The 13,416-nt window shown below is 46.2% G+C and overlaps 1 protein-coding gene across 1 annotated transcript; it reads left to right on the forward strand.

The window, feature by feature from the left end:
- Positions 1 to 3,582: 3,582 nt before the first annotated feature.
- On the forward strand, positions 3,583 to 5,921 carry LOC136539971 (cytochrome P450 709B2-like). Its single transcript, XM_066531953.1, has 5 exons — positions 3,583 to 4,043; positions 4,246 to 4,469; positions 4,591 to 4,838; positions 4,930 to 5,344; positions 5,424 to 5,921. The coding sequence occupies exons 1-5, from the start codon at positions 3,782 to 3,784 to the stop codon at positions 5,853 to 5,855; spliced, it is 1,581 nt and encodes a 526-aa protein (XP_066388050.1). The 5' UTR covers positions 3,583 to 3,781; the 3' UTR covers positions 5,856 to 5,921.
- The last annotated feature ends 7,495 nt before the right edge of the window (positions 5,922 to 13,416 follow it).

Raw genomic sequence — 13,416 nt, forward strand, 5'->3', positions numbered from 1 at the left:
ATATACCGACCGTGTTCGATATAATTCCGCTCGAATTGTTTCGTTTTCGAAATTCTCGATATTCCGTAAGTTCGTGTTCGTTTTCGTGTTCGATTTGTCCGCTTTCGTTTTCGTTTTCGTATTCAAATGTAAAAGTAGAAAACGGTTGAAGAGTTCTCCGTTCGATTCCGTCCGTTTTCATCCTTAAGCAGAACTGCCCACTTCGATTTGCTGGGCGCAGAACTGCCCCGGACCACATGGTCCCTCACCTCGCCCCGTGAAATAGCAGCAGCCGTTGGCCCCACCACAGACCCATGCATTCATGTAGATTTTTTTTCTTGCCACTAGTTACAGATATTTTATTGAATCATATTTTACAATTCCGGTTTTGGTATAAGTTCCATGTTTAATTGGTGTAAATTGATTGTTCGTAAATGAGAATGATCAGGATTACTTGAACAGTTATCTGATTTTTTTTGACTTCTTTTTTATTTTCGGTATGTTTTATTTGGTTATCCTTTGAAATTTTCCAATTTGCCTTCCATAAAAATAATCTGACTATTTTTTTGTTTTATTTGTTTATTATTTTTATTATTTGAATAATCTTTTTTGTTCCTTTGATCTAGGGCCTTGTTTAGTTCCAGAAAGTTTTCCCAAAAAGTGCTACAGTATCCACCACATCGAATCTTGCGATACGTGTATGGAGCATTAAATGTAGACGAAAAAAAACTAATTGCACAGTTTGGTTGGAAATCGCGAGACGAACATTTTGAGCCTAATTAGTCCATGATTGAATACTAATTGCCAAATAAAAACGAAAGTTCTACAGTATCCAAATTCTCAAATTTCGCCCAACTAAACAAGGCCTAGATCTAACGGTCATGCAATCGAGTGCTGCTTAGATGAGAAACACTCAATTTTCTTTTTTGTCCCAATCGAGTGAGCATGTGGTGTTGAACACCCAGGTGTTAGCTGGCCCTGGAACACCCGACCGTGCTATAGACAGACCTGGCTCTCTCCCCCAGGCTTTCTTTCTAATTAAAGCCCCATTTGGCATGGCTCATCCAAAACAGCTTCATCGGTGAAGCCAAAGCCGGTGAAGCCAGAAAAAACTGGCTTTTCCCGGTTTCTAGTTTATTTTAACTCCGCTTACAAAACGGCTTCACGCTACAGTGCCTCGATTTACGCAAAATAGATGAAGCCGAAACCGGCATAAGCCGTGCCAAAGAGACCCTAAATTTCTCTACCAGTTTCTGTATCAAGTTCCTGAGCTCTGTAACAGGTTTAATTAAATCTCTGCTGTACCATTAGCTTCTCGTAACTTATACAACTGTATCACGATCACGGCGAAAGAGTGCTCGTCGGATCGGATGACAGGCAACTGCAGTTACGCCATTCTTAGGTAGACTGAAGAAATCATCTCCCATCTCTTTCATCCTTTTGGCTGGCTAGCTAGCCTTGACACTATCTACTACTTTGTTGCTTCAAAAGATGGCCATTGTGCATAGATGGAATGGACCACAGGGCCGGGTTTTCTTGCTTGCACACACAGCACATGACAGGACGAGCAGAGCAGCTGTAGCTGCCCTGCCATGTGAGCCGTCCGGGCGCCTGTGACTATCTGATTGTTTCCTCTACCGAACTAGCGAGAATACTCCCAAAGATCGACACCGATGCGTGCTTCTCTTTGCCGTCGTCTTCCTATCCTTCATTTCCGCACACAAAAGTTAACCTCGATCTATGGGTATATGCAGTGCATTGATGCATTATTGCTGCAGGGCTAGCTGGATCCTTGTCTTTGTTTTATCATTAGCAGTATCCAGTGTACGTACGGCTTGACGATGACCTATCTATCACCAGCACAAGCACTACATATAGCACCTGTGTGGCTGTGAACGATCCCATTGAGGATATTTCTTCTTCGTGTCTTTTGATTTATTTAAGCATCTATTTTTCCGTATATATATATGGCTACCCTTGTTAATTATATATCAGGACCATCTATCTGACCATAACAGCCCTGACCACTGACGAACGTGGATGAGAAACTTGCACGCACGAATTGTCCTGTCTCTCCAAGCCTTTGAAGGCAAGCTTTTGGCGAGGGACGTACACAGAGATTCAGTGAATTCAATGGTACTTGTACTGCCGTGATGGCACAAGCTCATCTATTAAGAAGAGTTTCACAGAAGCTGTGTTCCTGTGGCTATCAGACAGTACTTCTTACCTAGGGATCACGATCGATTAAAGTCAAGATCTTCACAGTGACAGATGTGTGAGAGCAACGCAGCTCTCTTCTCTCTCTGCCCCCACAACTGCACGGTGTGCCAATATGTCTAGCAAGCAAATTTTCAGACACAACCATGCCTCACGATTAAGACGCCCAAGCTGCTCTTTTCGCATTCTTTTTTCTTTTTTGAAAAGATGATCACCAACAATCAGCCGCCACTGCTCGGGTTCAGGTACAGCATGCAAGGAAGCTGCGCAGCTCATCTGGAAGCCATGAACTAATTCTCTAGACTAATGCAACTCCATCTCCATATATAATTAAGCGTCCACCCTCCTTAGCAAATACATTGCAATTTTTTGTGCGCCTAATTGGACTCTCACATTAGTTGAATTATTTCAGCCGAGGCATCGCATGACCCGCTGGTCACCATCCCTTTAGGAAAGGCCAAAAAAATGGTCCAAACTTCCTTTAGAAAAGAAGACAAAATAATAATGGGCAGCTCACACAAAAATTAGCAATAAAGATGATACATATACAAAAATTAGCCAGAGTGAGATTCTTATCGTTTGGACTTCCTTGGATTGCATCCTATGAGCACAAGGCGTACTTTGGAGTCCTTAAAGCAGCTGATATGCTAATAAACGATCTCAGCTCTCTTTGAATATCAATCTACCTCGGTTGAGAAATATTATGGTTAACTAATCATACACTCTAGTACCTCTTAACATGTGTGGATTAGGGTGAATTGGTGTGCAGTCAAACAAATCCTGAGGCATCAGTGAAATCCAAGCGGGGAATCTTCCCCCTCCTGTGTGGACCATAAAAAGAAGCAGCACAACTCTCTCCGAATTACATTAGTAGGCTTGAGTTAGTCAGGTGCTAGATAGTGACTTCTAGTGACTCACCACCAGCAGTGAATAATACTTTATGGCATAATTATGCACAAACCAGTATGGTAACAAATACCCATGCAAAGTCGTGAAGCCATGAACTAAGTGTAGCTTAGATGGCTAGATCTCTAGAAATAAGTGTGCATGTATTTATAAGGCCAGTACGAGGGGGTTTCATCTGAATTTCATTTCCATTTAATATTGTGACACCTCAGCAGATTTGATTCTTAACAGGTTAATTATGAAAAGAGATATAGATAGGGTTTCATCTGAATGAAACCCGTTGTTACAGTTATCAGCATAAAAACTGATGTGGCAGTTTTTGTAATAACATCATGAATCTCACCACTGAGACTAGCTTTAATATGTTTTGAAAAAAAAAGCACAGTACCAAAGGTGTTTATTTATTTGTCTCGGGTTAATCATTGTGACCATCTCAACTCGACATAGCAGTGTATGGCACCGACGCTGCCAACCGCATACTACAGCATGCTGTTAACGAGCCATGCATGCTACATAGCATTTTTTTTTTTTGCGAGGAACTATATAGCATATTATGATGAATACAAGCAAGACGCTCCACCCACATGGTAGCCGCACGCCTGGATTTCAGTGAGTGAGTGGGTCGGGAAAACAAAAACGGCCTCTGCTCTGATCAAGCCTTACGCATCGATCGGCGGCCATGGTGGTGGCCGTGCAGCTGGCCGCGCTCCTGGCGCTGCTGCTCGCGCTGTGGCGCCTCGCGTGGCGGCCGCACGCCGTGGCGCGGTCGTTCGCGAGGCAGGGCGTCCGGGGCCCGCCCTACACGTTCCTGGCAGGGTCCTTGCCGGAGGCGAAGCGGCTGCTGATGGCCGGCCGGAGAGGGGTGGCGCCCCTGGACGCCGCCTGCCACGACATCATGCCCGTCCTCCTGCCGCAGTTCCACAGATGGGTCGCTGACTATGGTAGGCAAAACTGATGACTATCAGTGCTAATTCTTTAGAAAAAAGTGTTAACAACTATGCAATTGGATGCAATTGGTCGTGACTCGTGAACCAGTGCTGGCAATACATTATCTTTAAGATTTTTTTTTGCGAGAATTATCTTTAAGATTTTGAGTAAACTGAACCTCATCATCAATATACATATGTTCCATGATTGTTACAGGGAGAACGTTTCTGTTCTGGATCGGGCCGATTCCCGCTCTCTTCTCCACTGATCTACAGCTGATTAAGCAAGTGCTGATGGACAGGACGGGCCTGTATCAGAAGGACTTCATGATCCCCGTGCTCAAGTTCCTCTTCGGCAACGGTGTCATACTGATAAACGGAGACGATTGGAAGCGGCACCGCAAAGTGGTCCTCCCCGCGTTCAACCATGAGACGATCAAGGTCATGAGATAGAACATGCATGAGCCTTCTTTCCTGCTTTCAAACATTATTACAAGTAGTATATAATATAGCAACTGACTGCTGATTGATTTCATTTGCCCGGCCTGCTGCGCGTGTTCAGAGCATGTCGGCGGTGACGGCAGAGGTAACCAAGCAGATGATGCAGCGATGGCGCGAGCAGATTCACCAAAGCGGCGACAAGGAATCAGCCGAGATAGACATGATCCACGCCTTCAACGACCTGACCGCCAAGGTCAACGGCCGCGTCGCCTTTGGCACGAGCCACCGGGAGGTCGAGGAGGTCATCGTCTTGATGCGGGATATGCAGAAGCTCGCCACTGCGGCAACGCTGGATGCTCCAATACTCTGGTACACTCACCTGGTGCTGGTGCTACTACTATTCTGTATTCACTTGTGCATGCAGCACCAACAACCGAGTAATTTTGTTTTGTTTGTTTAGGTATCTGCCAACTCGGCGTAACCTGCACGTCCGGCGTCTGAACAAACAGCTGAGAAGCAAGATCATGTCCATCATGCAGGCGCGGCTGGCCGCCCACGGAGCCAAGTGTGGTGGGCGCGGCAATGGCGGCGGGGGCGACCTACTCGGGCTGTTGCTAGAGGCGTGGACACCGCAGCAGCAGCAGCATGGCAACAACGGCGAGACGCTGACAACCGACGAGGTGATCGACGAGTGCAAGACCTTCTTCGCCGCGGGGCAGGAGACCACGGCCACCCTCCTCGTCTGGTCCATGTTCCTGCTCGCCGTGCACCCGGAGTGGCAGCACAAAGTCAGGGAGGAGGTTGTCCGGGAATTCTCCACCGGCGACGGCGACGGCGAGGTCCCCCACGCCGATGTTCTCGCCAAGCTCAAGCTGGTAACCAATGCGATGAGCATGCTGCTGCACTGCACCATATGTAAACAAACACTCACCCATGGCCCATGCATGCATGCAGCTATACATGGTGTTGCTGGAGACGTCGCGCCTCTACCCTCCCATCGTGTACATACAACGGAGAGCTGCATCGGACGCCGTCCTTGGAGGCATCAAGGTGCCCCAGGGCACCGTCATCTCGATCCCCATCGCCATGCTGCACCGGGACAAGCAGGTCTGGGGCCCCGACGCCGACGAGTTCAACCCCATGAGGTTCGAGCATGGCCTCACAAAGGCTGCTAAGGATCCCAAGGGGCTGCTGGCTTTCTCCCTGGGCCCGAGAGTGTGCACTGGACAGAGCTTCGGCATCGTAGAAGTACAGGTTGTCATGGCGATGATCCTCAGGAGGTTCTCCTTCTCCCTCTCCCCAGAGTATGTTCACAAGCCCAAGTATCTCCTTTCCTTGACACCCAAGCTTGGGATGCCTCTCATCGTCAGGAATGTGGATGGCTGAGAAAGATTGTAAAAGCTCGTTCTTGAGTGTGAAAATGAATATATGACTAGTGTGTGATAAATGGCACGTTACAATTCTGCTGTTAAGAGGTTGCACTAGTACACAGGTGGGATTCAATCCCGGTTGGGAACTGGTTTTAGTCCCGGTTTTCCAACCGGAACCAAAGACCATCCTCGGAACTAAAAAAAATAGCTTAAATCCTAGGAGACCACTCTTGCAATGCGTGAGATTCGAACCCTTTCCCTCGCGCGTAACTTCCTTACCAACTCAACTGCACACCACATCTAACAAAGTCCTAGGCACTCTCGTTTTGATTTCACCCGTGGGGAACCTTTAGTCCCGGGTGGGAGACCTTTAATCTGGGTTTATGACACTAACTGAGACTAAAAGGTCACCCTTTAGTTTGGATTGGTGTTACAAATCAGGACAGGTTGGAGGACCTTTAGTCCGGGTGGGTAAAGGGTTACTTTTAGTCCCAGTTAGTGTTACCAACCGGGATAAAAGGGCCTTTGATGCCTGTAAAATTTAGACTCAGGACTAATGCTCACATTAGTCCCGGATCCCAACAGAATCGAGACTAAAAGTGCGAACCGAAAGCCATTTCTCTATTAGTGGGACCTTGTCGATGTTTGACCACCGACAGCCTGCCACGGGGGTACTCGGGGCAGTATGTTCGGGCTTCAGCGTATGCAGAACTCGACGGTAAAGGCAAGAGACAGTCGATTTATCCTGGTTCGGGCCCTCGATTCTGATCGAGTAATAGCCCTACGTCCAGTTGGCCTTAGACTTTGCGTTGGATTGATTATCAAGTGTCGTACAGTAGTTGTCCTCTCAATCCCGATCCAAGGAGCCCTGCCCTCCTTTATATAGTCAGGAGGTCAGAGTCCTAGTCGGTTTACAATGTAGAGTCCTAGTAGGATTACAGGGTAGTATTACTACTAGGATTACATGGGAAGAATCCTAGTTAGACTAGATCTTCTCTCTTCATTGCGGGGTATCCTGTGGGTCCCGCATCGACAAGCCCCCGAGCACTTCATGGTTGAACTCTGGAAGCCTCGTCTTGTTCCTCTTGTCGAGTAGGAACAAGGGTCGTCCGAGTGCTTTCTTGAGTGAAACCATGTAGCGCTTCTTGGATCTTCGAGTGGTGTGTGCTTTTTGAAAAAAGTTCATCCATCTGGGTGTAGCCCCCGAGCCTCTTGCTATTTGGAACAAGGAGCTGGAGGATCTTGTCTTGAAATTGCTCTGTTTCTTCGTTGAAGGTCAAAAAGAACTTGGATATGGCTCGGTCCGGGTTCTTTTTGTCGTAAGGTCTTGAAGTGGTCTGCCTTGAAGAAGTCTTTTCTGTGACGTGCACTTTTTGGAAGAAAAAGTGCACTCACTGAGTGTAGCCCCCGAGCCTCTTGCTATTTGGAACAAAAAGTTGGAGGGTCCTGAATCTTTATGTTGTTTGAAAATTCCTGTTTTGAAGAAGTCTTCTGAGTGATGTGCGCCTTTTTGAAGAAAAAGTGCACCCACTGAGTGTAGCCCCCGAGCCTCTTGCTATTTGGAACAAAAAGTTGGAGGGTCTTGAACCGTTGTCTTGAAGAAAAAGCGCACTCACTGAGTGTAGCCCCCGAGCCTCTTGCTATTTGGAACAAAAAGTTGGAGGGTCTTAATTCTGGGTTGTTTGAAGAATTTGAAAACCTTTCCTGTTGCAGTCCCCGAGCACATTTCTGGGTTCTTTTATTCAAAAAGAACTCGGATACAGGGTCTTGGCATATTCTCTGGTAGTTTGTTATTGTGGGATATAGTTGTATGGTGGTGGTTGATAGTAAATGCTGTTTGTTCATGAGTTGTACAGTGTTGGTATATTCTTCCGAATATGCTCGTTCTTGAGTACTGCTCCTTCACGCCTGAGTCCTCTTTCATTGAATTCTGTTTTTTCACTGTGTCCTTTGTTAGGTTTGTTCCGTTGGTGCTCCCGGTCCATGTGCACCGCTTCTTTGGCCTATAAATATCCTCCTTGTGTGCTATTTTGATTCATCGAGTATTTTGTTGTGTGGTCTGAGATCTCCGTAGTCATGAATATGTTAGTTTGTGAAGTAGAGCAGCCTCCGGGAGTATTTTGCAGTTCTTGTGTATCTTGTCGTAGCTGGAGGGAGTCTTGTGATAGGGATTAGAGGTAGACTAATCCCGCAACAGCATTGTACTTGGAAGTACGTGGCGGTAGTCGGAGGGAGTCTTGTGATGTGGGATACGTTCCTTCATCTGGCAGTTCTGGGTTGATCCTCGTCGCCTGCCCTGAGACTGTTCGGTGCAGATCAATACCATATCCAGCATCACATCGGACTTGGGTAGACAGATGCCTGCCGGCCTTCTCTGCTCCATGTTCCGCCGTGCTGTTGATTTCTGCCTTGGATGCACTGCGTCCGTCCTTTGAAGAAAATAGTGTAGCCGAGTGCGGTTTGTTCTACCGAGTTGTAATTTGGAACACATAGTCATTCTAGAGCCTAGCTGTGTCCGGGTTCCTCTTTGCTACCTTGCTTGTCGTAGTACCGAGTTCGTTGGGTCTTGTAAGATGTTTAATCTTCTATTTTTTGAAACCATTTATAATGGAAAGAATCTTGTCTTCTGAGTTGTCATTCTCTATCCTACTTATGTCCTAGTTGTTTGTGAGATTCCCAAGTTCTTTATCTAAGAACCAGGTTCTTTGTGTTCCTTATGAGGTAACCCTTCGTTGCTTCATGGTTGATGGGTTCTTTTTGTAGCAAATATGAATAGCTCTGTCGTGGTGTTGGATGGATAAGTCTGAAATCTGCCCGTTGAACTGTACCGTTGTGTGGAGATGTGCCGTCCGTTCTTTCAGCTGTGTTAGTTGTGGTGAGAGATGGACCGTTGTATTCTCATGCATTGCTTAAACGGGCCTTGTGGGCCACGTTTTTACTATTGTAAAATCTATTTAAAGGCCTTTCTCCTCCTTTTCTTTGGTACCCTACCTTTGCCTTGAAACCCTAGCCTTCGAAACTCCACCGTCGCCATTGCCGCCGTCATCTAAGCGCTGCTGTCTGAGCCTTCTCGATTCTTAGTGCCCCATTGCTTTTCCTATTATATGGGTAGGAAGAAGTCGGCGAGTAAGTCCTAGGCAACCTTTGTCGACGAGGAAGCATCGCTCTCCGTTATTGAAAATCAAGAATTCATGGCCATGAGGGCTGCTCAGAAGATCTGGCCGGCTCCGACTATGACTGAGGACCAGTTGCGCGAGCTTGTGAGTGATGGTCTGCTCTAGAGCAAGGAGTTTGTTGATTGGAAAGCCCCAGGCGAGCATCGGGTGCCAACTCTAGGTCTTGGTGAGATCGTTCTTTTCATCTCCTTTATCCGTGCTGGGTTCTACCTTCCTGCTTCTGCTTTTCTTCATTGATTCCTCGGTTATTTTGGGATTAGCTTGAATCATCTTACTCCCAATGCTATCCTTCATCTTTCTATTTTTGTTCATCTTTGTGAAACTTTCCTTGGAATTCCTCCTTCTCTTTCTCTCTTTTGTTACTTCTTTCGTCTGAAGCCACAACCCCGCCGTGATGACACCAATGTTCTTGGTGGCTGCGGGATTCAGTTTTGCTAGGGTCTTAAGAGCAAATTCTTTGACTATGACCTGGTTGATTCTATGAGGGATTGGCGTGCCGACTGGTTTTATGCCGCCAATTTGATTCCTCCTCTTTCCATTCATTCTGGATCTAGTCCCTTGGTTAATGACCGATGGGAAAAGAACCCTCTGACGAAGGATGAGCTCCAAGCGATCAAGCCGTTTCTTGAAAGGATATGTACTTTGAAACAGCAAGGCTTGACCGGCTTTGGGAACATTTGTAGTTTTCTTCGCCGCCGTGTTCAGCCTCTGAAGGAGCGGGAAAATTTCGGTTTTGAGTACTTGGGGGCAGAGGATCCTTCTCGTATGGTCCCTGCCCTTGAGTTGACCGATGAGGAGGTGCTCGAGCGCCTTCAAAAGATGCTGAAAGGAGTGAGCGTCATCCCACACGCTGTTCTTGAGTATTGCGCTAACAACCCGCCTCCTACTGTGAGTTGTTTTTCCTTATTCAGGTGCTTTTTGTATTTACTTTGCTGTCTTCACTTTTGCTTATTCTTTCTTTCTTTTATAGGAATTGGGGCGTAACTTCATAGACCCTGTCTCCCTTGATGATTGCTCTGCCATTGCGGAGACTGGGGAGAATCTTGCTAGAGCATCCTTAACCAGTAAGTTTCAAGCTACCATGATGCTTCCTAGTGTTTCTTCCTCATTTTCTAACGTATATGAAGAGTATGTTCCTCGCCCAATTCCCCGAGCTCCTCGTAGTGGCGGAAAAAGGGGACGGGCGGATTGTTCTTCCTCTCGTTTGCCTGCTTCCAAGAAATCTCGCCAGCCGAGTACTCATCTAGGTACTCTAGTTATAGGTAGCGTGCTCCTAGGTGAGCATATAATCATGTTTTGTCTTTTTGTTGTTTGTTTGTGCCTTTGACCGAGTACTTTTCTCCTTTTTAAGATGGCACTGTAGCTGCCTTGTTGGAGACCGAGGAAGACGAGGCTGATGATGCGCCCCTTGTCACGCGTCGGTGAGTTGTTTCCTTACTTTTCTATTTTTGAACACCTCTTTTTGTTCTAACTTTGGGCTTGTTGTCTTGTAGTAAGCGGTCGTCGAGCTTGAGTTCTTCTGGGGCTCCAGTGCCTACCACGCCACTCCCATCGCAGGGTGGTGGTGATGTTTTTGCTGCTGTGGTTCCCCCTGTGAGGTCTTCTTTTGGTTTTATGAAGAAGATAGCTGAGTGAGTGAATTCTGGTTTTATTTCTTTGCTTCTATTCTCCTTTTTTCTTATTCTTATTGGTGAGTTTCCTTGTCAACTTTTAGGCCTTTGTCTTCCCTCAACCCTCAGTCGACTTATTGTCAGACCTCTGGTGTGCCCTTGTGTACTGAGCCTCAGGACTCAGAACGCACGGTCGTCAAGGTGGCTATGAGGAGGACATAGTACGTTGCCGCGGATTTGCTAACTCCTGAGGTGACCATGGCCATGGCAGTGGATCCATCTGAGGGGTTGGCCATGGCTTCCTAGGAGATTGCCCTGGCTGTGCCTTCTTTTCATCGGCCGACTTCTCCTTCTCCTCTTCTTGCTTCTGGTGGTCCGCCTTTGGATGATGATGTGGTTCAGCAATTTGATGCCACTCATCGATTGTCGGAGCTGACCGCTGCCTGGGGAAACTTGGCGACCTTTGCGACTTCTTTTGGGGAAAAGCTCTAGGTAAGTTTTTCTGAAGTTCTTTCTTTGGATTTTTGTCTTTCTTCTGTCCTTATGTCTTGTTTTTCTCTCTTTCTTTTTGCCTAGTCTTTTTCTCGTGATCATACCGGCTTCTTTTTCTCGTCTGAAACCGAGAAAAAGTTGTCTTCTGAGGTGAGTACCCTAAAGGCAGAGCTTGACCTCTGTCGGGCCGAGTTGGAGACCGAGCATCAGACGCATCAGAAGGAGGAGCAGGCTCTTCGTGCCTGGGTTGTAGAGGCCGAGAAGCAGAGGGATGCTGCTGTCTAGGAGGCCTTGAAGAATGCGGAGGCCATGAAGAATTTGGAGGCCATGAAGAATGAGTATAAAGGTATTACGGGTTCTTTTTGATTCTTTCTGTTTTCAAGTTTCCCTTTCTGCTAACTTGTTTTTGTTTCATTGTCTAGCTCTCTGAGTTGAAAAGCAGAAGCTCTCAGAGGGTATTGAGGAGATGAAGACACTTGTTCACAGTAGTTAGAACAAGGCTAAAAAGGTAATTACTCATGCTGAAGAAGAACTCACGCTTGCCAAGTTGATTAGGCATGGAGTTGATAGGGATCTTGTGCAGGTCCAACAAACTGTTGAAGTCTTGACTAGCAAGTTGGCGACGGCTACTGAGAACTAGAATGCTTTGTGGAAATCTTTTTGGTCAGTAGCCGACCTTCTCCGGACTCTAGCAGATGATGGCCAATCTTGGGCTCAGTTGATTCCTCAAATTCTGACTCGTTTCCAAGAGTTCGTGAAGAGGTGCGCCCAACTGTGTACCAGAAATGTTCTTGCCCAGGTTCAGGTTCTTTCTCCGGAGTTTCCTTTGTCCAAGGTTGCTGATGAAGTCGAGAGTCAAGAATATCTAGATGCTATTGAAAAGGTAGAGCCTGAGGTCGAAGATTTAGCTAGGAAGATTGTAGATAATCTTAATATTGATATTTCTTCTCCTGATGATGATGCTTGATGTAATTGACCTTTGTACTCCAGCTTCTGTAATGGGATATTATACTTCTTTTTGAATGAAGATTTTTGTTGACGTCTTCTTTGTCTGGACGCCTTGTTTATTCTTTGAATGAGTTGTCCAAGTGATCAGCATTTTTCTGGGTAGTCGTTTGTCTGGCTTTCATCTATGCCGGGTGAACAACTCGGTATGTGTAGATCATTGTCTTGACAAACTTTCTTGTTTCGTCGAGTGCTTGTCTGGCTTTTGTCTACGCCATGTAAACAACTCGGTATATGTAGATTGTTGTGTTGACAACCTTTCTTGATCTTGTTGGTACTAGAAAGTCTTAGGACTAGCGGGTGTTAGCTTATTAGCTACCTTCATCGGCAGGCTCAAGCATCTTTTCAGCTCTTTTGCTCTCGGCCGGTATGCTCAAGCATATTATTAGCCATGTTGCTTTTTGGTTCGGGTGTTAGCTTGTTAGCTACCCTCATCGGCGGGCTCAAGCATCTTTTCAGCTTTTTTGCTCTCGGCCGGTATGCTCAGGCATATTATTAGCCATGTTGCTTTTTGGTTCGGGTGTTAGCTTTTTAGCTACCCTCATCGGCGGGCTCAAGCATCTTTTCAGCTTTTTTGCTCTCGGTCGGTATGCTCAGGAATATTATTAGCCGTGTTGCTTTTTGGTTTGGGTGTTAGCTTGTTAGCTACCCTCATCGGCGGGCTCAAGCATCTTTTTAGCTTTTTTGCTCTCGGTCGGTATGCTCAGGCATATTATTAGCCGTGTTGCTTTTTGGTTTGGGTGTTAGCTTGTTAGCTACCCTCATCGGCGGGCTCAAGCATCTTTTCAGCTTTTTTGCTCTTGGCCGGTATGCTCAGGCATATTATTAGCCGTGTTGCTTTTTGGTTCGTGAAATCAACTCAGGGAAAACCATAATAGGACATGTTGTCGATGAACACCATCTTTATTGATCTTGAATGAAAACCATAATAATACATGTGTTGTCAAGGAACATCATTTCTATTGATCTTGAATGTTGATCTCTTGTGGCTTGTATATATATTCTTCCTTGAGTTGTTTTTATGCGTAGAATCTTCTTAGTTGGCTGATGTGCCATGTATTGTTGACTTCTTTTCCATCTTTGGTTATCAGCTTGTACATACCCGGTCCGGTGACTTTTGTGACAATAAAAGGACCTTCCCATGGACTGAGTAGTTTATGGCGTCCGTCAGTTTTTTGTATTCTTCTTAGTACTAAGTCTCCGATTTGGAGTGATCGAGGTTGGATACTCTTGTTGTAGTGGCATCTTAAACCTTGGAGGTATCTTACTAATTGAAGGGTAGCGTTTACTTTGA

Source organism: Miscanthus floridulus, chromosome 2, assembly GCF_019320115.1.
Source record: "Miscanthus floridulus cultivar M001 chromosome 2, ASM1932011v1, whole genome shotgun sequence".
Lineage (NCBI taxonomy): Eukaryota > Viridiplantae > Streptophyta > Magnoliopsida > Poales > Poaceae > Miscanthus > Miscanthus floridulus.